Here is a 26,833-nt window from a genome sequence, read left to right on the forward strand (position 1 = left end):
TGGATAGCGGTGGAGTGAAAACAAACAGTCGCGTGAGCCTGGAGTGGTACGCTGTACGTGTTTTCTGCCGGGGCGCCTCGCGAGCATAGCGCTAGCGCAAGCTGTACTACTGTAGCTGTGCGGGCGGCAGGATTAGGCCCTAGGCCTACCCTAAATTAGGCCCTACCCTAAGCCTACTACAGTACTAACGTTAGGCCTGTAGACCTACCTGAAGTTTCTATGAGGTACTAAGTAAGCGTAGATATCGGGGTAGGGCCTACTCAAAGAGGTTCTACTGCACATCTGGCCATTATTGTCGGGTCGTTGATCCAGAGTCCTGCCGCGATTTCATACGGGCACAGCCAGTCCGACTGCCTTCAACTTGGCAAAATACCGGACCGATCGATCGACAGGATCCAGATTATTAGAATATTGCTGGCAAGACATGATGCATTATCTCAATGAATGATGGCACAAATGACAAAATGAATAATGAAAAACAGTCCCCATGTCTGCGTAGAGTTGCACATAAATTATACGCGTCGCACATGCACAGCATGCAGTATGCGCATTATGCAGGCTTAGCGCTTGCAAGCTGTTTGTTTTCACTCCAGTCAACCGGAAGTGACGTGTAGCCGACCGCAAGAATAGGTCAGCATGACACATTTCTTGACAGTGACAAAAAGTATGTTGCCATGGTAACAGCTCACATATTATGAGCCAAAATGATGGAAAATTTTGTGTTGCAAACTACTTCCTCAGTTTTTGCCCAATTTCCATGAAACTTGGTACAGATGTGTGCCTTTGGTTGTAGATGTGCAAGACGCATTTTTCGACAGTACCCGAAAGTACTTTGCCATGGTAACGGCATATTAATGGCAGAAGATCAAGGAAAGATCTTGCGGATTTAACTACTTCTTCAGTTTTATGACCAAAGCTTATCAAATGTTGTTTTGACCAAAGCTTATGAAATGTTGTTTGGCGGGGGTATAACCAGTCGCTGTAGCGACATTTCTAGTAGTATTTAACAAGGAAACGTGCAAGTTACACTCATTCTTGGGGAAGGTGCATTTAAATGTCGTAATGATTAACAGTGATGTCACAGGCAGAGTCTTTATTTAGAAAGTTTTTTGCTGGCATATCTGTGTAATCTGAAGAAAAATAGTTGAAGTATTATAAAATGTATAGCGTGTATTCAGAGATCCATTTTGCCACAAAAGTGATGTTGAGGCTATCATGAATCAACTCAAGTCAAAATGCATTTACATTACATAGTTCCTTTTAATGTGGATCGTTTGTATGATAATGCAGGCGCACCACGTGTCCTCCAAAGACGAATTATCCGGGCAATTGGAAGGATGGGCAAATAAGGTGACAGGCTCACTTTTTAGAGGGGTCTTTTTGTATGATATGCACGATGGCAGCTCGTTGAAGAATGCTTGTGGTTCTCCTTTCTGCGACTCTGGTCAGTGTTAAACTGATTAAAGCTAGAGTATCTAGAGTCGCATCAATGTATTATGTATATCAAAGTTTGTGATAACCAGTTTTCTAACGTGAACCGTACGACGATTTCTTGTTTTGCAGTTGGTCTACTCACCTATAGATCGCGACTACCATGCTGGCAGCGCTGATCAAATCCCCACTGATTTGCATGTAAAGTTTGGACACCCTCGAATTCATTCTCCTAACCAATGTTAACCATTTGCTGAACCTTAGATTTAGCGACACACTGCCAGTACTGTAAATTGAATCCTCGAGAGAACGCTGTGTGCAAGTTCTGTTCACATCAAAGTTGATGTAGTTCACGATCAAAATTCTCAATTACAGTGACATGCTGCTATGGAATAGTCAAATGAATAGCTTATCAAGCTTTGAATGACAATGCAAAATTTTCAGAAGTCATTGAAGAGTTTAAACAAATTCCTTCCCGTTGTTTTTTTTTTAATACCCAAATGATACATCATGTTCTGCCCAGTGGAATGATTATTGTTTTGCGTTTAAACTCCAGGTTTGTGCATATCCATTGTACATTCCCCAAATTATCACAATTAAGCATGAAATATACATACTGCAAACCTGAAATCATTTGATTGACACTCCAGATCCACTTGTATCTGAGTTATTATTACTTCTTTTTTAAATTTTGTCTTTCTGAAAAATTGCACAAAAATTATTTGAGCTTAAAATAAAGTTTACCCAGAATAATGTGCCAAGGAAGTGTGTGATAAAGGAATATCTAATGCTGAGTGATTCGTATACAAACAAGTTCACCTTCATAGACATGTGGATTGAGTGAATGCAGCAATATTGATAGAACACTTCAGCAAGAATTTGAGGAAAATCAGACAATCCGTTTAAAAGTTATGAATTTTAGTCACTGCTGGATGAGAAGACTACTAAAGCTTGTGATGTCACATGAGTACAACGATATAAAGAAAATATAAGGACAATTCAAAATATTTTCACTTTTCTCGCATGATAAAAGAACACTTGACTTCCCTCTTTCAGAAGGCAAGGGGAATAATATTACCCTTAACATACGTCAATGACGAGTCGAGGAAATGAGCACTTTTTTCAAAAAGTAAAATTTTGTGAAATTCTCTTTATATTTTCGTTATATGTGACCCGCTACAACAAAAGGGTCCTAAAGTCGCGCACGGTCGAAGCCGTGAAAATCGAGTTTGAAGTCAGAGCGTCAAAATTGGTCAAAACTTATGATTGTCTGATTTTGACATATTATTGGAGTCTGACATGTCTTCTATCATCTGTCGAAATTTTGAAGGAAAAAGATGAAAGGAAAGACCAAAAAATAGCGTTTTTCTGGGCCATGTTCTTTGGCGTTTCAACGAAGCAGAAACTGGTTCGATAATTTGGATTGAGCGCCACAGATAGGCTCCGCCCCTAACAATGACCAGAGTGATCTCATTGGTCAGTTTGCTGCTTGCCGCTAACCGAAGCGTGAAGCTCGCACACTGTCCAGTTGACTGGTGCGATCGGGCGGGGTGCGCTATGCCCAGCCGCTTCTCCTGGCATCCTGGTCACTGATTGGTCGGTGAGGAGACCGCGGACGCTGTGCTTGAATGAGCATTTCGGGGGTTGCTAGGGCTTACCTTCTATTGTCCGGAGGTGAAAACTGACTTGCGTGTCCCTTGATGGCGATTGCGTCGCAAGGAAAACTTTTAGGGCGCTGTTCTCGAAACAGTGATTTCCCAGACGTCTCGACATGCTCTCTTTTAAACATTGATATCTCAGCAGCCGATTATTTCCATAAGATGTGTTATATATCAATTTAAAGCAGAAAGATTAGGGAATTATGTCATGCAATTTTCAAATAATCGACCTCGCCCGACTTTAGGATCATTTTGTTGTAGCGGGTCACATATCGTTGTACGCATGTGACATCATACACTCTAGTAGTCTTCTCATTCAGCAGTGACTGTGCAGATACTTTAAAAATTCATAACTTTTGAACGGATTGTCTGATTTTCCCCAAACTTTCACTGACGTGTTCCAATAACATTGCTGCATTCACTCAATCCACATGTATATGAAGGTGGACTTGTCCTTTAAATGGCCAAAGTTCTTGTTTTCTGGCAGGCATAAACATTCAAATTGGCAATGACTTGCAAAAGTTGATTTTAGCAGGAAATCCACAGACAATGGGGAATGTGAACAGGACTTGAATTTGTTGTTTTTTTCTTATCCCTTTTCACTATCCTTGTAGCACTCCTCAATCTAAACACCTCTGTCGTTCACCTGTTTCTGTCTTCGTCATTTTGCTGTGTAGCTAGCGAAGAAATCCGATTAACGTTTCCCGTTTCCCGTTTCCCCTCCATATAGAATTGTGCGCAGTATCATAAGCACTTCATGCAATACCATCGTGCGTTACGACTGAGTTGATATTTTAAAATGAATTCCTTGGAATGAATATCCTTTATAAATCATGTTTACATCACAAGATGCTGGATGCATACATTTTGTCTGTAGAAAGATTGGTCAGATAAGCATTTTTTTTTTCTCCGTCGATGTAGGGCAATTTGTCAATCAGTTGCAATGGAAAAAAAAAATCTTGACTGAAGAATTTCGTGAATTTGAATAAGCATGGGTTCGTTGGTGATACGATAATGTATACATGTTAGAATTTTTATCACACAGCTACTATACCAGGCATTACCATTTTGTTCTTGTAGCAGTGATATTGTCATTCATGTACTTGTATGTACATATAGTCTCCTTTTTACACTGTGCAGTTTACTATTCAAAAAATGTTGAATTGCATTGTTCCAGTGCAGATGTGCAATACTGGAAAAGTTGAAATTTTCATGCGAGTAATTTCTCGAGCTCGGTCTGTTGGTAGTCAAAGACATTTTCTGTTCATAGCAGTGAATGCAATGAAATTCACGAGCATTGTAACAGCGCACTAACCTCTTTGTGCAGGGATCTCCGCTCAACTTTCGCCACAAAAATGCCTCACAGCAGCAGTAATTTTCTCTATTGTATTCTTCCATTGTGTCACTCATATCTGGCGTGGTATTTACTCTACCCCTGTCGAACATACATACATATACTTATATATTGAATGGGAGTCTGTCATATATATATTAACACAATCTGCAATTATTTGAACATGACATTTTATTCTCTATTATATGTATATATGCAAACTTTGATAAATGATAATGGTGTTGGGAAATGATTACTACTAACATGTGTGTTATCTCTGCTGATGTGTCATAGCACTCTGTAATTCTTGCATCTTGGTATCTCTCTTTCCCTCTATCTACAATAGCTACTGTTTGTTCATGTTATGCCACCAAAATTACCTGGAGAAAAAAAAAAATTGGGCAGTTACCGCACCATACATTTTGCCGTGCCCAGCTGGCATGCATGTATAGGGAACATGGAGTTGGTTTAGAAGCCAAATATGGTACCGTTTATCTCATGGCATAATTTTGTTTTGTGATTGGGAGAATGCTGGCGATGTTGTGTACATGCTGTCGTTAGATTTCAAATGCCAGCTGCAGGCACGTTGAAACATAGAATACTTCGAGCGCACTGCATGAATCTCCCTTGGCAGATCCCCAATAACTTCTCTGATAATGAAGCAAAAATAGATGTTCTGCTAGACTGTGTGCAAAGACAGATGTCAGATCATTTCTAATTCCACTGAAATTTTTTTTCTTTGAAATTTCTTTCTAATTTTTTGTTTTATTGTTGTCTCAAGGAAGGGGATCAAGATTTGTCCAAATTCTTGTTAGTAAGAGAATCTTGGTGACAAAATCAGGAAAATGCTTGGAATTTGACATGATTTATTCACAGATTTGTGAGTGATCTTTTAGAAGAAACATACTGCCTGTTAAGTCTGTGTTGCGAATGTTTCTATGTGACGTCCAGTTATTTCATCTCTTTGCAACAAATGTCCCCTGAATCTACCAGCGTCCACCCCTTTCTACTCTTGGGCCTTTTGTCTAAATTCACAATTATGAATAGAATGAGAATCTGTATTTACAGCATGTCTGTTGTTATGACAACATTTCAGACACATTAGATTTGTATACGTGTTAGATGAGATTAATTGTGACAATGAACATATAATACTGTATATTGAAATTTATCATTTTCATGTTAATAGTTGTCATCTGTATCATTTTTTGAAGTGAAGATGCTTTAAAGAAGATGGATTCCCTTTTATGGAAATTGATGAAATCAAACTTGCAAGTAAAACATTTTTGTTTTGGGGTGCTCTTTTCCCCTTTTTTTTTTCAATATGGATCAAGTATAATGGAAAATAATGAAGGAGTTCAGCAACGAGTTGTCCTTCAATGCCGATAATGAGTGAACTGAAATTTGACTGATCAAAGTTTCTTCATGAATTGTCAATGTTGCATAAATTTCCACTGATTTATTGCTCTTGTTCAGCATTTTTTGTGCATTCTTAATCTGTGGGTGCATTCTTTATCAATGACTAGCCAGGGTGCCTTTGCTTGAATAGCATCCAGTCTATATCTCAGCGCACAGGATTGCATTTTAACGACAATGCTGCTAACAAAGTTGATGACGATAAGTGGACAGTGACAATTATAGTGATGATGCCTTTATGACAACGATGATAATGATGATGATGATAGACATTGGACAGTGATTATGATAATGGCAGAACTGAGTGATCCTCTATAATGTTTTATTTTGAGCAGGTGGAGAAGGGTCAAGAGGTGACCGACTACCGGTTCTTCCTGCGAGCCATCATCCGCCACTCGGACCTGGTCACCAAGGAGGCCTCCTTTGAGTACCTGCAGAACGAAGGGGAGCGCATGATCCTGGAGGCCATGGATGAGCTGGAGTTGGCATTCTCCCATCCAAACGTAAGCTGCTTATGATACTCTTTCTTCCATTCATGAAAAATGAGCTTGATACTTGCCAACTATTACATCATCATCTTAATTTTTTTGCTCTTCTTCTTGTTTTCTTCTTCATCATCGCCATCATCTTCTTTTTCTTCCTCCTCCTTCTCTTCGTTGCCATCATTGCCTTTTTCCTCTTCTTCCTTGACTACTGAGTCAGCCTAAAGTGTAGCATAGCTCATTTTGAATGTTGAAGTTACTAGTAGTAGCAAGTCTATTGCTTCATTTTGTCTCGTTTTGTTTTGTTTCTCCTACCTATTGTTCCTTTTTTTTTCTTCAGTCCAAGCGTACAGACTGCAACCACATCTTCCTGAATTTTGTGCCCACTGTGTACATGGATCCAGTGAAAGTGGAGGACAGCCTGCGCAGCATGGTCAGTCGCTATGGCTCCCGCCTCTGGAAGCTGCGAATCCTGCAGGCAGAGCTGAAGCTCAATGTCAAGTGAGTTTCCTCGTCACACTGATCATGACCTCAATGTGAAGAGAAACAGGTGTATGGTACAGAGATAGATAAGAAAAGTACAAGTAGTACAAAAGCTTTATACAACATGCCAAGAAGAGGAATTAATCAGGGCTTCGTAGCATGTTTTTGGCACTACATTTAAGGATAAGTAATACAGTATTCAAGTTGAGGGATATTTTCATTCCTCAAGGATGAAGTAGTGAGGCATAAACTTCATTTGTCCCCTTTAGATACATTACCGTAGTTTCCAGTGGGCATCTTTTGAAAGATATGAAGAAAATTTGAATATGTTCAGAGTAAACTGGGCTATTCATCACTAATCATCAATAACAATAGATGTGTGTGTTCAAGTGCTTGTTTGATAATTTAAGTATGAAGTATCAACTGCACCATGTGGGGATTTGATTCTTTAAAGCAATCTTGTGTTTGCAGAATAGATCAGTTTAAGGTATGGCAAGTCATGGCCTTTACATTCAGCAGAGACTTTATATATGATTACAAATGATTTAATTCTTTTATGCCAGTAATACTTACACTTTATCATTATCTGTGTTGGCCTTGCTTTATTACAGCATTATGTACGATGTCTTTATAGTAATATCTCATCAGATTGTGTATGTAGTTTGACTCAATCTCCCTCTGCACTCTTAATTCACTTCAGGTTGAGCTCACACAGCGAACCCATCCCGCTGAGGATCTTTGTGACCAACGAGTCTGGCTACAGACTGGACATCAGCACGTACAGGGAGGAGACAGACCCAGCCAGTGGCCTGGTCAGTTTTGCTGTCTCCTAACTTGTCCTTTCCTCTCAGATTTGGGTGAAGTTTCGTAGCACGACCTTGTACAATGTATAGCGTACATTGTATCTTGAATCAAACTACGCGGCAAGGGAATATTAATGGTGAAGGTGACAGGTTGCTTCAAATGGATATTTGCATGTTTTCAAAAAATGACACAAAAGTAAAACATTTGGCAGGTTTTCCTCCTCTTAATTGGTGTTCAAGAAATTAGAGGCATTCTCACTGAATGCTTTACAAGTGGAAATCTTAGGAATGTGGAAATATTTGTGCATTTTGGGGAACATGAAACTTCCAAGAAAATCAAAGCACACACATTTTTTGTTTGTCATATGTAGTACTGTTTTATAGTTTTATTCTGTGGAACCAGCCAAGTGTGAAATATTACTCACCTGAAGAATATCCACTTTTACTGTACACTAGAACCTATGAAGAGACTCTAGTACCTGTCAATGGTTTTATTTAATTCAATTTGATTTACAAAATTCTAGCATTTTTGTTTTGAAAACAGACAAACAAACATAGTATCACCCTTGCTTTGATTCATAAAATATGGAAAAAATAATGATACAAAGTGTTATCTTACCTAAATGTTACAGCGTGCGTTGATACATTTTTGAAATACATACCATTTCCTGATCTTGGACAGAAATTGTAATTGACAAAGAAAGAAACTTGCAAATGACCACTATCTTCAATATAAAAGTTATTACTTGGTCATTCTGAGTAACAATATGTTGCCTGTCATGGCAGTTGGTCAGATTTTGTATACCGTATATGGCACTGCTGATGATTTGTGAATGGCGCCCTCTGCAGGTCAAGTTTGTGTCGTACGGCCCGCGCAAGGAGGGCGTTCTCCACGGCCGCCTCATCAACTCGCCGTACATGACCAAAGACCACCTGCAGCTGAAGAGATACCAGGCCCAGACTCTCGGCACCACCTATGTCTACGACTTCCCAGAGATGTTCAGACAGGTAAAAACAGTCATGGTGTTGGCTAGGAAAGTACAGTGGATGAACCCTTTGAGTATAATTTACTTTCACTGCAAAAGTTTGACCCTAAGAATTTAAAAAGATACAAACACCAAAATGATGGTGATGGTAAAAGTGATGATAATGTTGGAGAGGAGGAGAAGGAGGAAGACAGGTGAGAGAAATAATAATCAATATCGATATGAATGTAAATGATGCGAGAGATATTTATAGAATTAATGATGAATATAGCATTGCAGTCCTTTAGTCATTATCGTATCGTACTACTACTATTTTTGTTACGCTGTCCAGCTGTACAGGTGATGTACATGAGATGTATCTAGCCCAAGATGTTTGTGGATGCCTGGTCATGGAGAGAGCAATTTATTTGTCAGCATGTACAAAAACAAGCATAGACATAGAAAAAAAAAACTCAAACAAACACTACATTGAAAGAACAAACAAACAAAATGTCTGAAGTGTTATTATAAATGGGGAAGGACGTGATGATTGTGGTAATTTACTCTTTGCAAATTTCATGTAGTTCTAAATGATACAATGTATGCATCCTCCATTTTATTTTCCTTGTGTAGAACATCGCCCTGATGTGGGACAAACACAAGAAGGCTCATCCAGACGCCAAGATCCCGGAGGAATTGGTAAGACCAACACCGCCATCTTTCTCTCTCTAGACTAGGCTCATTTTAATCTCCATTGCTAGTAATCTGATGTACTCTTTTTTTTTTACGAGACATCGGACTGCAGGTATTTGTTTTGTCTTTAATATGATTTGTCATGCAGTAGTGCAAAACGAATATCTATAAGTTTATATTCTTTGAAAGTGTTGGCTTAATGTCAGTTGTGCAATGTTCAAAAGCTGAAAAAATATCTAGCAATGGCATTGCATTTGTTACCACACTCTATTGTGTGCAGATAATGGAGGGGAGCTGTGTTTATTATTCTCTCTTCATCAGATGACGGGTACCGAGTTGGTGCTTGACGTGAACAATGACATCCAGGACATGAATCGCATGCCGGGAGAGAACACGGTGAGTTGGACGGACATAAATAAGAAGTGCTGCATGTGACTGCGTACTGCTTTCAGAGCTGCTCATTGGGCAGCATGGTAAAGGGAAATTGTAGGGTGACGTTCTCGTGCATTTTGAATAGTCAAGCTATCATGTGCATAGCAAGTAAGAATTCTGATTAATGATGATGATAGTGATTGTGATTTATATGATGCAAGATGATCGTCAATATATTCTTATAAGTTGTGGAAGTCAGAGATTTTACAGCCCTGATGACAGCATATGAGGGCAAATGTAATATGGGCCATGGTGTCGCTATATTGAGTATGGTGTAAATGAAGAAATGTCTTTTTGCTTTTTGAATTTGGACATTCATACCTATACTTATCTGATTGACTATCTGTTTGTGTCTGTGTCTCTTTCTCTCTCTCTCTTTCACTCACTCTCCTGTCTCACTGTCTGTCTCTCTGTCTGTATGTCTATCTGTCTTTCTTGGCATGTCTCCCTTTGTAGGTTGGTATGGTGGCTTGGAAGTTCACCTTCAACACTCCCGAGTACCCCGAGGGGCGGGACGCCATCGTCATCGCCAACGACATCACCTTCAAGATCGGCTCCTTTGGCACGGAGGAGGACTGTCTCTTTCAGGTTGGTGTGGCGTGGACAGACTTTTGATGCTTCACTGTTTGTTTGTTTGTTTGTTTGTTTGTTTGTTTGTTTGTTTGTTTGTTTGTTTGTTTGTTTGTTTGTTTGTTTGTTTGTTTCTTATGCATGTCCATGTGTCTTAGTCAGTTTACCTGCCTGTCTGATTTTTTTTAATCCAAATTTTTCCCTACCCAATGAAACAGAAGGGAATCCCATGAATGTCTTCTGTACAGTTCATGTGACTATCAGTGGATATTTATACAATCGTGTAGGTAACAGAATGGGTGCGCAGATCTGCCTTTCAGTTTCGACCACTGAGTATGACTCTTGTTACTGAAATGGATAGATAGTACTGAATGTGGCTTTTCATGGAAATGCAAAAGACTTATATAGTTCTTACCTAATTTCATATCGTGATATTAAAGAGACAACCATGTTTGTGCATCACCAATCCATACTGTACTAATTCTTATGATTTCCATCATACTCTTTAGTAGTATGAAGAAATACATTTTTTTCCTTTAAAAAGATCAAAATTGACTTTATGAAGAGGAGTTTTCTAATTCAGTGATATATTTACTCAATTATTGTATTAAGAAAAAACAAAACAAAACTTGGAGACCACAGAATAATTCTGCAAATGCCTCATTGGTTGATTTCAATACACAGAAAGCGTCGGACCTGGCGGTAGAGAAGGGTATCCCCCGAATATACATCGCCGCCAACAGTGGGGCGAGGATCGGGCTGGCAGAAGAAGTCAAGTATCTCTTCAAGGTCGCCTGGGATGATGGCAAGGAGCCAGAGAAGGTGAGAAGAATGGGTGGTGTGTGACGTGGCCGACATGCTTTCTTCTTTCTCTTCTTCTTCTTCTTCTTCCTCTTCCTCTTCTTCTTCTTTTTCGTTTTTTCCTTCTTTGTATTCTTTGTATTCTTCATCTTCTCATTTTTCTCCTTCGTATTCTTCTTCTCCTTTATATTCATCTTTGTATTCTTTGTCATCTTCTTTTTCTTCTTCTTCTTCTTCTCCTTCTTCTCCTTCTTCTTCTCCTTCCTCTTCATTGTTATTATCATTCATCTTTTTTTGTGATCTTCTTCTTCCGTGTATTCTTCTTCTGTATTGAAACCTTCAAAGAGCTATGCAGCCTATCGCACTCTCTTTCACACTGATCTGCTGTAACAACAGTGCTGCCCTGGAACTTTCAATTTGCCTCTTCGTGAAGCCAGGCTTCTGGTATCGAAAGACGTGATTTCGAGTCATTCTGAAAATCCTAAGTGCGAATGATGAAGAGTGAAGCGGAAGCGGTATATCAAAGGATGTCTTGCCCAGAGACACATAAATTCCACTGTCTTATCTCACACAATAGGAGCCATGCTATTTTTGATTCAGGAATTAGACTTAAATTGTGCAGATCACCAATTATCCATCCCATTGATGCAAATCCTCAAAACATTAGTTGATTTATTTTTGATGTTGTCAATGGTATATATATTTTTTTTCTTGGGGACAGGGCTTCAAGTACCTGTACCTGACGCCTAACGACTACAAGAAGCTGACGCCTCTCAACTCCATCCGGGCGGAGCACATCACAGATGATGGCGAGTCACGGTACAAGATCACGGACATCATCGGTGAGTCACGGGATATGGGAGTGATGTTGTTGAGATTTTTTTAGAGTGTCAATTCATGTAATTTTCAGATTTCGTATGCTGTAAAAAAGAGGAATGTTTGCATGCATTTTAGTTCTGCAAAGTTTGTGAGAGCCAAGATTTGCAAAAATCAGAATGCTTGCTAAAGTTTTTGTCTACACTCGATTCATTGAATGCCAGTGGCAATTCATGAAATTTCAAGCCGCGAAAACGGCTGTCGGCTCCAATTCATGAAAATTTCATGTCACAAGTGTATCTTGCTTTGCAATATCCAACCTACTCTCAAGTTGCTCTTTAGCTGTCCTATGTGAATCAGTTGAGATTGATAGTGTGGTTTCTGTGTGCTTCAATATTGATGCAGTGTACATCAGTAGCATTTTGAAAAAAACAAAATGCAACTGGCTGCACTTGCTCAATATGCTGTCAGACCTTGTATCACACCCAAAATATATTGCTACCCAAACATGAATGTGAAGTTAGCACACACATATTCCAAGTTAGCATTGATATTTCGAGCTGACTGGAACATTGAAAGCTCACCTTTGACCTGACTATGCTACTGACTGTGTCAATTTACATGTGTGATTGACAGGTAAGGACGAAGGTCTGGGCGTGGAGAATCTGAGGGGGAGTGGCATGATAGCCGGCGGGTCTTCCAGGGCCTACGAACAGGTCATCACTCTCAACATGGTAAGAATGGTAGTAGTAACTGGAGAGTAAGTTATGTGTTGCGCAGAGGTTCTGCTACCCTGTAGTGGAGTGCTCTATGTGAAATGTGTTTCTATACCATGAAAACTCCTACCAATTTGAATGGAAACTAGTCAAATTTAATAGGTGTTTTTTTTCAGTCACATTTAGTCTAGTTTGTAAGAGTCATCATCAGCTAGAAGTAGTTTAGTGCAATGAATGGTTTCAGCTGATAAATCATTTGGGCATTTGGTATATTGACCTGTTGCAAAGCCTCTTGGAGCAGCAACTTCCACAGTTTTCTTGTAATTTGAAACAAATTATAGTATATATCATATCAAGGTATGTAGATGTGCTAGATATGATTAATTTCTATGTGTCTTGCAGACAAGCATTGCCATGGTAACCATTTTAAAGACAAGCTTCAGTAAATCATATTTGAAGATGATTCGAGAGTGGTCTTCCTCATTTGTGTCGCGGAACAGGTGACGTGCCGCGCCATCGGCATCGGATCCTACGTCGTGCGTCTCGGCCAGCGCATCGTCCAGATCGAGAACTCGCACATCATTCTGACGGGAGCAGCGGCGCTGAACAAGGTGCTGGGCCGCGAGGTCTACACCTCCAACAGCCAGCTGGGCGGCATCCAGATCATGCACAACAACGGCGTCACCCACGACGTGGCTCTGGACGACTTCCGCGGCGTGGGCACGCTCCTCCAGTGGCTGTCATACATGCCAAAGGTGGGATTGAGATACCGGTATAGAGTATCAAAGTGTGACACCATAGCCATTCATCACCATGGAAACTAGTTCTATACAACCTCACCTGGCCCAAATATCTGTGAATACCATTGTTGCTAGCCATGTTCGCTCCTGGTTCCAACCAGTGCTATAACAAAAATACTGTGACATCATCAGTTTGGTACTCTATAGACCAATTCGGTTTGGGTGCTGTTGTGTTTTTTTTTATGGTAATTTCTAACTGGGGGCTTCAAGTATGCCTAACAAAAGATAATTTATGCGCTGACATAGCAACGCACATGGCTCATTGCATAACCCATTGAAAGTGCTTTTGCTCTTCTTTGGAAGCCCCCCAGTTATGGCTGCCTTAAGTAGCAGTGCTCTGAAGTTGGATTCATCCTTAGCTGATAAGAGTTTTTGAGTCTGTGCCCATAAATCCTAAACATAATTTTGGTTTCTTCTCTGCCAAAGACTAAATTCACACCTCAGCTTACCCATCAATGGTGATCTGACTCTGCGTAACACACGGTTGCCATTCTTTTTCCCCCTCATTCAATTCCTCCCAGGCCCGGGACTGCCTTGTACCCATTGTTCCCAGCGTGGATCCCGTAGAGAGGGAGATTGACTTTGTGCCTTCAAAGACGCCCTACGACCCTCGTCATATGCTGGCTGGCAGACCCCACCCTGGTGAGTTTACTGTGGGGATGGGGAAGGGTGGGGAAGTGAGAGACTTATTGTGGTTTGCAGTAACTAACTATATACTCGAACGACACAGAAATCACAAGTAATAATAAAACCCTTAAAATTCAATTTTTATGTCAAAATTACAATTGAACAAAAGAGGCACATGTATAGTAAAAGAATCTTTCAGTTGAGCCATTTGGTATACATACATTATGGTTTGATTTGGTTGCAACATTTTCGGAAGTTCCTGTTGCTGTATAGAATTGCCATACATTGTAGGTACACTGTATAAAATGCGAACTATTGCATTTGATTTCTTAGAACAGTTTCACTGGGTTGACATCAAGGTTGAGCCAGATTCAGGTTACTGTCAAAACGTTTTCCAAAAAGATTTGTGTGTGTGTGTGTGTGTGTGTGTGTGTGTGCGTGTGTGTGTGAAGTGTAACAGATGACACACCACATCTGATACAGCTGAGTCAGGGTACTGGCAGAATGAGAGTGATGCCAAAAACTTTTCAACAGTGTAACACTTGCCCCACCCATCTGTCCTCGTTTTCAGATAAGGCTAGTGAGTGGCAGTCCGGCTTCTTCGACAAGGATTCCTTCATGGAGATCATGGGACCGTGGGCCCAAACCGTCGTTGCTGGCCGAGCCAAGTAAGTCAGTGTCAACCCCTTTTCATTCCCAAGCGCTTTGCTGCACATATGTATAACATTGTAATTTTGAAAAAACAAAACAAAGCAAAACAACTTAAACCTTTAAGTGTGAGATAACCAGTGCTCTCGGGCATAACAATGCCACAGTCCAACAAGAAGGCCATGGTGACACAATATCAATGCCAATGGAGATTAGACAATCTCTATCTTGGGGCAATTTGTTTCCATACATCTCCAGAGCTGCAGAGTCTCCCGTGGTCTGCAGGATGCTCCCTGAAAACTTTAATATCTCCTCATATCTGGACAAGATGAAGTGAAAACATCCTTGATTTGGTTAAAAAATTACTTGGGCTATTTAGATGCATTTAAAACACCAGCATCTCCCTGATTGCTATTTGCAACTTCTCTGATTATGATGTGGCCATGTTGGCAGCCCTATATCTCATTCAAGCATCAAAGAAAGCACTCCAGTTGAACTGCATGCTAGTCAGTGAATAAAGCACTGTAAGGGTTAAGAACCATTTCAAATGGCTTTGATTTAGTCTGGCGTGGGCTCTGACAGTCTGGCATGCAATAACAGTGAAGTGAGCGATGTCTAAATTGAGAGTGAGATGAGGGTTGTGTTAAAGTTTGAACGCTCTGATCCGTTGGTTCTCAAATCAAGTTGGATTCAGCCACCATGTTCAAAGTCAAGTAACAATTTGCAAGAACTATATTAAATGTCAGTATTAAAGCATTTTTGTCATCATCTCTGATAGATTGGGTGGCATCCCTGTTGGTGTGATCGCCGTGGAAACCAGGACAGTAAACATTGAGATTCCAGCTGATCCTGGCAACCCAGACTCCGAAGCTAAGGTGAGTTACGCAGAATGTTGTGACTATGGCAAAAGAAGAAGAAGAAGAAAAAAAAACCAAACAAACAGCTGTCTATTTAGTAGGTGCATGTCATGAAGGTGGCAGGTGATATCTTGTCATTCTATTGTGTGTCTTCTCTGTGTGATCTTGTCCAGATACCTGGTACCAGCATTTCACTCAGTCATTCAACATTGTTTATGATGTTGACATTGCTTATGATGTTGACATTGCTATAAAGTTTATGATGTGCCTTGCCCTTGTTCGTTTGCTTGCAACACTCTCAAATTACTCCACACGCCCATTGCATCTTGTCATCTTTCCCCCTTTCCCCTGACACTGCAGTCCATTGCTCAGGCCGGCATGGTGTGGTTCCCTGACTCCGCTTTCAAGACGGCACAGGCTATCAGGGACTTTAATCGAGAAGGGTTACCCCTCATCGTCTTTGCCAACTGGAGGGGCTTCTCCGGAGGGATGAAAGGTGCAAACTCTCTTTCCTCAAATTGTCACCATATGCTTGTAAAATGTTACTCTTTTTTTGTCATACTAGGTTTTAACCGGTCCATAATTTTCCTTGACCTGTAGGCAGCAAGTTTTTAAAATCTAGTTGCACCAGACAAATTGGGTTCTCAGAAGAAGTGGGTTAATAAAAGGTACCACCGCACCCAAGCCCCCTTCTCCATATCTTCCTTCTTAATGGTGAATGCTAGTGGAACAAGAAAATATCTTCTGGTATATATGTCTATGAAGAGAAGAGATAGCAACTGTACTATAACATGCTTTCATGATTGGCAGGACTAGTACTTGCATCAGTTTTTATAAGTTCTATCTTGAAAGAAAAAAATATTTTGTACAGTGCCGCACAGATGAATAATTGTTTGTTTGTTTTGTTTTTGTTTTTGTTTTTGCTCCCCAGACATGTATGAACAGGTGCTGAAGTACGGCTCCTACATCGTGGACGGTCTTTGTGAGTACAAGCAGCCGGTCATGGTCTACATCCCTCCCTGTGCTGAACTGAGGGGTGGATCCTGGGTGGTCATCGATCCCACCATCAACCCCCGCTACATGGAGATGTATGCGGACCAGGACAGCAGGTGAGCCTGATCAATCACTTTGCCACATTGTCTTTGTGTGCGTGTACTATAGGTTGGGCCCCCTGGGGTACTGTATTCTGTATTCACTGAAATTTTGGGAGTAGTTTTATTTTCACAAGTTTATGATTAAGCAACCCACACAAGTATTGAGAAAATAGAAACAAAAATATGAACCGCACACATTGTGTCAGGCCAACGCACTAGCTTTACAATATTGAGTGACTACTGGTAGTAGAGCCCCGCTGTCATGCTATTTTGAGCCCCCTGCTCAGCTTCGTGGATTACTAGTACTAGATTTGATAATTCCTAGCAAAGTTTTTAACAAAAGGGTTTGTTTGGGAGGTCGCACTTTCTTCTGAATGTTTGTGTTATTTTTTTAGACAATTATTTTGATATCGTACAAGACCATTATGAAGTGCAAAAGTAAGAACTCATGAAAATGTCCATTCACTTGCCATTCACAAAATTATCTGTACACTGTATGTTAAAATATCAGCATATACAGGGGAAACTCGGTATAACGAACACTGCTATAACGAGATATCGGTTATTACGAGGAAATTTTCCCGGTCCCAAATTTCCTTCCACACAAGTCTATGTAAAATGCTACTCTTATAGCGAGATCGGCTATAACGAAATAACTGCTATAACAAGATAAATTTTGTGACTTCCAAACAAAGAAAAACATAGCCAATCAAACCTGATATACAGGGTAGCGAGGTAAAGCAAAATGTCTTCAGGTAAAGCTTTACTTCGCCTGTGCTATCATGTTCCGAGATTGTAAAGCTCGATGCGCCAAAAACTGTCCTGTACACACATATTTTCTTCAGTTCACTCTACAGCTAGCACCGCATGTTGTACGTGTATGTGTGTGTGCGCGCGCACTGATACATGCAGAAAATGTGGTGGGACGGCCGTATACATGACATCATCATGACGTTTAGCAAGTGTGAGGCAATCTGATGCTGTGATTGGCTTTCTACGGAGGGAATTCCCCATCTTCACACACACGCAGTCATAATGTCCATACAGAATGTGTCACACACACACACAGCATTGTGCAGACCATATGTGACACTGCACCTCAAAACAAACAAAAAGTCGCCAGACATGAATTTTTAGTTAATACCATATTCTGAAAGAGCAGACTTTAAGCTTTAAAATGATGCATAACTCAAATCAAATGGACTCTCCTAACCTATCTAAATATTGGAAAGAGAGCACAAACTCTGGAAAAGTGTGAACTGAGAAAAGAGGCTCTGAGGTACAGTGTCTATTCAAGCGCTTAATCTTTACCAAACCGTGCTGGCTGTGCGATGAATGGGACAAAAAACAGGAAGTAAACCACCAGAGTGACAACAATGAAGGGATTATCAGATTAAACTGAAATTTAGCATGCCTCATTAACACATTCTGTTGATAATTAATGCCAACTTTCAAAGCAGTAGCACTATCCTTTCAAAAATTAATAGAGTTGAAAGTGAAGACTGTGGACAAGGTTTTTCAGAAATGAAAAAGGGATTCTAAAGAAACACCTAATCACACTATTCTACCAAAAATGCTCGAGATAAACTGCTAGAAAAACACACTTTCCTGCCCGTTTTATGATACCAAATTTTAGCATAATGTAAAAGAAGACCCGCTCTTTCAGAAAATATGAAAAAGTCAGGTTCGGCTAAGTTGACCCATTTCACTTATTTTCAGTCCTCGCGCAAAATCAGTGTGTGCGACGTTATGTTCGTTTTGAGGTGCACGGTCACATATTCAAGCTTTACACACACCCTGGCATACCATAACCACACACCAATTCACAGACGATCTTCACACAATCGCAAGCTATATAGATTTACAAATTCAAACATCAACAATTAATAAGAAAAACATTCTTGATATCGGATTTCATTGGCGAAAAAAATCTTCTTACCCATAAAGGTGAGTAATTACCTCACATACATTACCAAGTTATCAGTATTGATTGAAAGATGATGGGTAGTCCCACATGTGCAAATTAATGTCTTTATGTTATGCTTTCTTTTATGCCTACTGATATAACGAGATATCGGCTATAACGAGGAAATCGACTCGGTCCCGACCATCTCGTTATATCGAGTTTCCACTGTACTACATTGTTGGAAAGGTACGGGATGTTTACCAAAAATAGGGTCTAGGAAGTGGAAAGTGATTTTGGCTGTGATCAAAGACTGTGTATAAAAGGGAGTACTTAATGCTCATCCATGAGCACACTGTGCACTCCAGTTTCCTGCCCTGAGAGTTATGAACTGTTTCAAAAGTTCAACTTTGAAACTTGTATTCTCGTAACAGAGGTGGCGTCCTGGAGCCAGAGGGCACAGTGGAGATCAAGTTCCGGCGGAAGGACCAGGTGAAGCTGATGAGGCGCATCGACCCTGTCTGTGTGTCCATCATGGAGAAGATGGCCCACCCCAAACTCTCTCAGGAGGAGAAGACAGGTATGTATAAGATGAAGATGATGATGATGATGATGACGATGATGATGGTGGTGGTGATAGTGGTGATGGTGCCATGGTGTGGGTGATGGTGTTGATGATGGTGATGATGGTGATGATGAGGATGATGATGATGATGATGGTGATGATGGTGGTGATAGTGATGATGCTGGTGATGGTGATGATGATGATGGTGATGATAGTGATGATGCTGGTGATGGTGATGATGGAGATGATGGTGGTGATGATGGTGATGATGATGGTGATGATAGTGATGATGCTGGTGATGGTGATGATGGAGATGATGGTGATGATGATGGTGATGATAGTGATGATGCTGGTGATGGTGATGATGGAGATGATGGTGGTGATGGTGATAATAGCAACTTAAAGCACAGAACCTATGTACATATATTCTTCTGCACTGCCAGAGCTCCTGATAAGATTAAACAATAGTGAAGGGTTAGATTGAGATCACGTGGTGAATATGGGGCAGATTGCTTGTCAAGGGTGCCCTGGTATTACCCCTTGATGCCCTTTTGTGCCAGAGAGGCATTTTCCTTCAAAGAGGCAATTGCATTCTGAATGACAGAAGATGATGCTTGAAGCATCCCCAAGTATTTTGCAGTCATGTCGGAAAATTGCAAAGTGACAATAAATGGACATAATTTTTAATGACTTATTAACCAACTAACAAGCTTGTCTATTAGATAAGTTTGTAACCATGAAGGTTCTTGTAATTATATTTTGTACTAAAGCATATTGTGTGTAGCAGAACAAGGAGGGTTTTTTTCTTTGGGGGAGGGGGGTATATTTCTTGTTTCAAGGGGAGGAGAGATTTGTGTGTGTGTGTGTATAAGTGAGTTAGAGGACGGTGACATGTGCTGTGGTAGTTTCACCCCCCCCCCCCCCTTCATTGAGGACAGTGGTTTCCTTCTTACATATGTTCATATTGTATCATGCCATTTTGATGCATTAAAAGGCAGTATGATCTCAGGATACTATGAGTGTTTTAACAACATTGTGCTCCAAATCCCGTATGCAGTGATATGGTCAGGTGGGAGTTGTAGGTAAACAGAGGATGTGTGTGCTTACTAAAGTTTGGGTGCGCATACTAGTAATTCATCTATCATTCAAATCTTGAAATAGTTTTCCATGAATATGAACACCCACAATTGTGTGAAAGTGATTCACTACAGCAGCCATGTACCTCTCATTTGAAATTTTTTGCATTTCTGTGACAATCTCACCAGCTCTCAACAAACAGCTGTCGGAGCGGGAGGAGCTTCTACTACCAATCTATCACACTGTGGCTGTGACCTTTGCTGACCTTCACGACAGGGCAGGTCGCATGATGGAGAAGGGAGTCATCTCTGTGAGTAGAGCGTACTATTGAACATGGTGTCTCATGAAGCATGCTCTTAAAATCAGTATCAACAGAATGGACTTTTTCAAGTAATTCCTTTTTTTTTCAACTCGGGTCTATAAGATGAACTTTGCTTGTTCTCAATGTTGCTGACTGTTGAAATGCTACTAATGTTTTTTTTGTTTTTTTTTTTTTTTTTTTGGGGGGGGGGGGGAAGTATTTATATTCATGATGTTAATGCTTTGTATGATGTGCCTGAACATATCCATATGACAAATTATTCCATATTTCATGCAGCAGTCTTCCTCTGCAAGCCCCTCCAGTATCCATTAAATCCCATCTATTGATTACCTTCCGCCTCAAATCATGGGCTGCAAGTTTTCATTCAATCATATGTTTGAATGTGCCAGAAAAAAAAAATAATCAAAAATCCTGTCAAAAGAAATTGCAAAAACATTATCAAGTAAATTAACAAGTATATCGAGTGAAATACTGCACATATTCTGTCATTTTGATAGCAAAATAAGGTTCCTGATTTGAGAAGGATGGACCTTACTTAAAACAATTAATATTAGCGGTAGTAATTTTTGTGTGTGCACAGACCTAGCAAAGGCAACCTTTATCAGACAATACTGTTTGTGAGTTGTTTTTTTTTTCTTACCATATGTTACAGGAGGGACATCTTCCCATGGTATGAAATCTGTTTCATCAATTCTTGTCAGACATCTAATATGAGAATTCATGTTTGTTTGATGTTTTGCAGGAGATTCTCCAGTGGAAGAAGTCGCGCCAGTTCTTCTACTGGAGGCTCAGGCGGCTGCTGCTGGAAGACGCAGTCATCAAGCGGATCTATGCCAGCAACGAGAAGCTGTCGCACGGAGAGATCTGCTCCATGCTGCGTAGGTGGTTCGTGGAGGACCAGGGCACGGTCAACGTGAGTAGACAAAAATATCTTTTGAGACGAATGGCAGTGTGCTGTGGTTAAGCCAATATGCGTAAAATGGTTCTCAGTATAGATACTTATTCAAGTATAGCAAACAATGTGTTGTAAATTATTGAACCACTTTGCATGGCATGCATTGTAATTGCAGTTAGTTGTGGTGTGATTAAGCGACATTGCATTCATTAGAGTGATATTCAGTATTGTCATTCTGAAGACATTTATTGTCTAAAACTATTTGTGCTTCATATTTGTTCAGAAATAGGCGTGGTCGGGGGAGAGTCACTTTATATGCATGAGAAGTGTTGTATGATGCAAATGAAACTGGAGTTTGGGAATGTCCCTGTTTGGTGCACAGTGTCCAGTTAGTCACATTTATGTTGACTGATTCCTACAGAAATGACTGAATAATGGATTGATGAAGTGAGTGAATTATTGATAAACTGTTTGTCTGAAAGTGAAGTTTTGGGAATTCCATTTTTTGTGTACATCATTCATATGAGTTTCTTCTTTTAACTCACTCACAAGTACGTTAGCAGAGTCATTGCTCAAGTGATTGATGGATGGGTGAATGAAAGAATGAATGAATGGATGTATGGAAGGATGGAGAATAAATGGATGGAAGCTAGGATCAATAGATGGATAGATGGATCGGTAGATGATCGAATGAATAGATGATGGATATTAGAAAGTGGATTGATCAATAAATAGATGGCTGGATGGACGAATGGATGAATGAATGAATAGATGGATGAATGGATGGATGCATGAATGGATCGGATGGATAGATGGATGGATGGATATATGGAAGAATGAATGGATAGATGTATGCATGAATGAATGGATACATGCATGAATGGACAGAAGAATGGATGGATGGATGGATTGATACTTAGATAGACAGATGGTTTGATTATTTTACTGCCTGTGGCTTACTTTCCTCTTGTTTCTATATCTGCCCATAGTCCTATCTGTGGGAAGATAACAAAGCAGTGACCAGCTGGTTGGTGGAGCAGGAGAAGAAGGAGGCGGAGACTCAGACCTCCTTCCTGGCTGAGAACATCAAGGCTGTGAAGAGGGACAGCATCATCCAGGTCATCCGCAGGTGAGAGATAATCAGTCGCTCCTGTCGATAAAATCGATCAATTCGCCGATCTTGCTAATAAGATATATGCAAGTATATAGATAAATAGATAGATAGATAGATAGATAGATAGATAGATAGATAGATAGATCGATAGATAGATGAATGGTATTTTATGGAGGTATTCATGTCTCGCAGTCAAAAGACTGAAATGCACAAAGAATTGCATTGTAAATTAAACAGTATGAATGCATGAAAAGAAACTTAGATGGTTACAAAACAAATACCGATATTGAGGAAGAGTAATAGGGCACATAGTAACCAGGATTTGATTGAAATTAATCATTGACAAATGATTGTAGATGCAACGTAATCTCATGACCAACATGGCCTGCACAGACAGTGAGCGTTTTGTGCCAAGAAAAAAAAAAAATTAGATAAATACAAATATACATAAAAACTAGTATTATTTTAGTAGTGATAATGATAAGAATGACAGTGAAGATATTGACGATGACAAAAAGAAGATGCAATGCAACCCAACATTCTTCTCTACAACTGTAACTGCATTCAGTCAGAACAATTGTTAATAGCAAAAAGTAAGTAATTTTATTGTGAAATGAACTCTCCTTGCCAAGGAAAACATGCATGAGTAAATGCATGAATTTGTGTCTGACACCATTTCTACACCACCCCCCTCCCCCATCCCATCCACCTACTATGCCTTGACCACACCCTCCTACTTGCCCCCCTACAGCCTGGCATCCAAGCACCCAGAGGTGGCCCTGGACTCCATCATCCACATCAGCCAGCAGCTCACCCCCAGCCAGCGCACCGAAGCCTCCAGGATACTGTCCACCATCGAGCACAAGTCTACATGAGATGCCATCCACCTATTATACAACACGGAGCAATCTGTTTGGCCCCACCCCATAGCTGAAAGACCGGCTTGTGAGGAACCTTGAAACATCGAAACACGCATCGAGTATTTCACCAACCAACCAAAGGAACAAACAAAAGGCATCAAAACATTCTATGAGATACTGTGTATGCCATATATTTTGCACATATAATATTTCATGAATTGGGACCTGTGATACTCTTTTGCAGGTTGATCAGATCAATAGATCAAAATAGAAAACAAATGGTGATGGAGTGAAAAATTAGGTATCTTCAAGTCCCCAAGAAGCAAAGTTAGCGATTTCCAACCTCTGCGATAATATGTATCGCAATTGTGTTAGAGGAGGCAATGATTTGGTGTGGTGTTGTTTCATGACTATCGGGCAACAAGCAAAATTCACACACACACACAAAAATAATGCAACAGCACAATGTGTGCAGTACATGAACCAATTCCAAGAGTACTATCATGTAGTTTTATCCAGTAGAATATAATAAGTGGCTCAAAGAGTGCTACCATGTAGTTGAACCGTGTAGTCACGCGATGAAGAACCAAACAGCCGAATGCTCTTCCAACTCATTTTCATCTTCTTGTATTTTGCAAAACTCAGAAGTGACAAAGGAGATGAGACTTTGACAGGTGCAATTTGCTCCATGCATGAGGGATGTTGTGTGAATGTGTTGTGTGTGTGGTGTAGGTAGAAGGCAGAACTCTCGTTGGCAGTTTAACACGGTATGCAAATGGTCGATTTCGCGATGCATCTATTATCACTCTCTCATATTCGAATGCAAGGCAAAGCTATGCACAAGCCTGTAATGTTGCATTTGTCTTTATCGCATTGTCCATAATTTGGACAACTAAAGCATTGTATTTTTTTCATGTGCTAATGTAACTAGATTTTAGTCTCTTTCTTGCTTTAAAAGCTGACATAATAATTGAAGGTATTATGTACTAGATGACTGGACACAGGGTGATGTGAGGGAATTTTGTTGTTGTTTTTTTTCACTTTGTGGATGCGAGTCCAAAATATCTCGTAGACAACTTTGGTGTCTATGATAAATGTACACGAAAGAAGAAAGAAAGAAGAAACAATTTTTGTGTTACTATAAGGTGATCATGTGGAAGAACGGTGTGCATTTCATATCACTGTGTTTGCATTCAATTCCAGAACAGCCGCGAGAATTCTGCCAATCTTTTTGTTTGCGATACTCTTACGGCAAAAGATGGAGCAAAAATAGATGAATGGCTGTTGCATTAATAACGTGAAGTATTGCTCAAATATGTGGATGACACTGTCAGTACTTAGGGAGAGTACTTCGTACTCAGGGCTTTGAAAAATATAAAAAAAACAATCACAAAGGAAAAAGTCTATATGAATTTTATCCATGCACTGCAGCACTGTACTAATGTAGAATTACCTTACCATTAAATCAAATGTGCCATGATTATATTCCTGTTACCCTAGAGAACAAGCAAGTGAAGTATTGAAGCGAATTTGATTGTAATCTTGTGGTGATTTTGGAGTCTATTTAACTCGCTGTGTATGTATGTTGTAATGTTCCTAAATAACACTACTCAATTAAAAAGCATGTATCTTCTGATAGTTTGTCCGTTTTTCTTCTATTTGAAGGTGAAACGTCAATTTGTCATGTACTAACATGTTATATGGTGTCGGAAGTCAATTCATTTCTCAGTGTGTGTTGTTCTTTTTTGTACATATGCAATGACATTAGATTAGTGTATGAGATCAATTGCAGAATGAATACCTGCTAGAGGATAGTGGACCAAGGAGTTAATTGTTTTCAGAGGATTCTAGATTTATGATATAAGTGTCTGTATTTCCATATTGATATATATATTTTGCAGACTATAAGTCCTTGGAGAAAGAATTTAAAATGAACTGTCTTGTGCACAAAGGTGTGCTGATATGTGCAATGCTATTATCTATTCACTGTACTGATAGTTAATGCGTAGGTAAAAGGGAATTCTATATTCATTGTGACGATAGGGAGGTACTGCCAAGTGAAAATTGTGATTTTTTTAAGGAGCCAGTCATTTTTTTTTTACCCAGCAAGAACCTTTTGGTTTTTCTTTTTTCTGTTTTTTTTTGACAATGTTATTTTTAAAGTCATATCAGCATTTACTGGCATAAAAGCTGGTGTAAAGTGCAAGTTTTCTGATCAGCTGAGAGAAAAAAGTTTGTAATTGATATATCTCTTTGTGTTTGTATTTCTTTGAAGACTACATGAGCAACAAAGATGTGAGGGCGGAAACGTCACACTCGTGATGATAAGAGTGCTATTCCCGGTATAAAGATGGGGGAACCAGGAGCCACTGCTGGGCCCTGTTGCATCTGAAGATGAAATCAATCATAAGTCAGAAAATCAAACATAATCTAGGTGTCAGCCAATCAGAATTGAGTATTCAGAGACCTAGTTTGATTTTCTGGCCTTTACTGGATTTTGATCTCAACTTTTGTGCAGCAGGGCCCAGGTTTATTCATATGGACGACAAGGGCATTAAAAGGCAGTGCACTGGTATAGGAGGGTAGAGAGAGTCAGGATTAAAGGGGTCTGTCCACAAGATCACACACATAGCAAAATCTACAGACACAACAGTCTGACATCTCTGCAGTGGTAGTGACCTTTCATTATGACGATCCTTATGAAGGTGTTAAAGCTCCACAACAGATAGCAGAGGTTGTTGCTTACTAAAATTGTTGCACCTTTGAGATTTTGATAGCAAGTAGCAGTGACCAGTCTTTGTACAAGATACAGATGACAGTGGATGCTGGTAATGATGGCTTCTCGTTCTCGAGTCCCTAGAACGTATGTAGTGTGACAGACTTTAATTTGAGGGAGAGAGAAAAAAAAATCTGCCTTAAATGACCCAGTTATGAATAAAATATGTGGGGAAAAAACCGCAGTGGAATTCCAACTTCGGTGGAGTGATCTTATGTACTCTTTTGAACAAATCACCGAGTACGGAGTGACGGCTTTTTGTGAGTGTGAATGTCTAAATCTTCACATTTGTCGAAGGAATCTCGTCACTTTTATTGTTTACATTTTTATTTCATTTGAATGTGTTCAATCCATTCAAGACCCAGGCCACCTATTGTGATTCAGACCAAATGATGGGAGGGTGGTACTCATAGAACACATACCCATATTTGATTCACTTAGCCTTTTATTGGAAAACAGTAACTCAACTGCAGCACATATCGATGCCCAAATGTTACTCGTCCTCTTTGAGCACAGCTTGTTGTAATAGATTCACTGCGAGGACTACGAGTCAGATATCTGGTAGCATCTCATCAGTGGTCTGAAATCCGAGGTCTAGAATGGGTTAATTCTTTCTCGTGTCGATTGAACTCTTATTTTATGTTATCACTCAAGTAGCACTATGCACCTCATATTCTCTGTGTGTAATATTCCCTG

The 26,833-nt window shown here is 39.9% G+C and overlaps 1 protein-coding gene across 1 annotated transcript; it reads left to right on the plus strand.

Annotated features, from left to right (window-relative positions):
- Window positions 1–1,563: 1,563 nt before the first annotated feature.
- LOC139728348 (acetyl-CoA carboxylase-like) lies at window positions 1,564–24,925 on the plus strand (the record flags this gene model as incomplete). Its single annotated transcript, XM_071639293.1, has 22 exons — window positions 1,564–1,632; window positions 6,174–6,341; window positions 6,661–6,821; window positions 7,504–7,615; window positions 8,456–8,614; window positions 9,205–9,270; window positions 9,586–9,660; window positions 10,153–10,284; window positions 10,951–11,088; window positions 11,789–11,909; window positions 12,520–12,617; window positions 13,100–13,354; window positions 13,921–14,041; window positions 14,598–14,694; window positions 15,453–15,549; window positions 15,892–16,027; window positions 16,463–16,640; window positions 18,963–19,108; window positions 20,359–20,480; window positions 21,235–21,405; window positions 22,377–22,516; window positions 23,253–24,925. Coding segments are annotated over 22 exons (2,886 nt in total), but the record flags the coding sequence as incomplete, so codon positions are not given.
- Between the last annotated feature and the right edge of the window lie 1,908 nt (window positions 24,926–26,833).

This window comes from Diadema antillarum, unplaced genomic scaffold (assembly GCF_040938485.1).
Source record: "Diadema antillarum isolate AM-2024a unplaced genomic scaffold, OU_Dant_1.0 seq00000173_RagTag, whole genome shotgun sequence".
NCBI lineage: Eukaryota > Metazoa > Echinodermata > Echinoidea > Diadematoida > Diadematidae > Diadema > Diadema antillarum.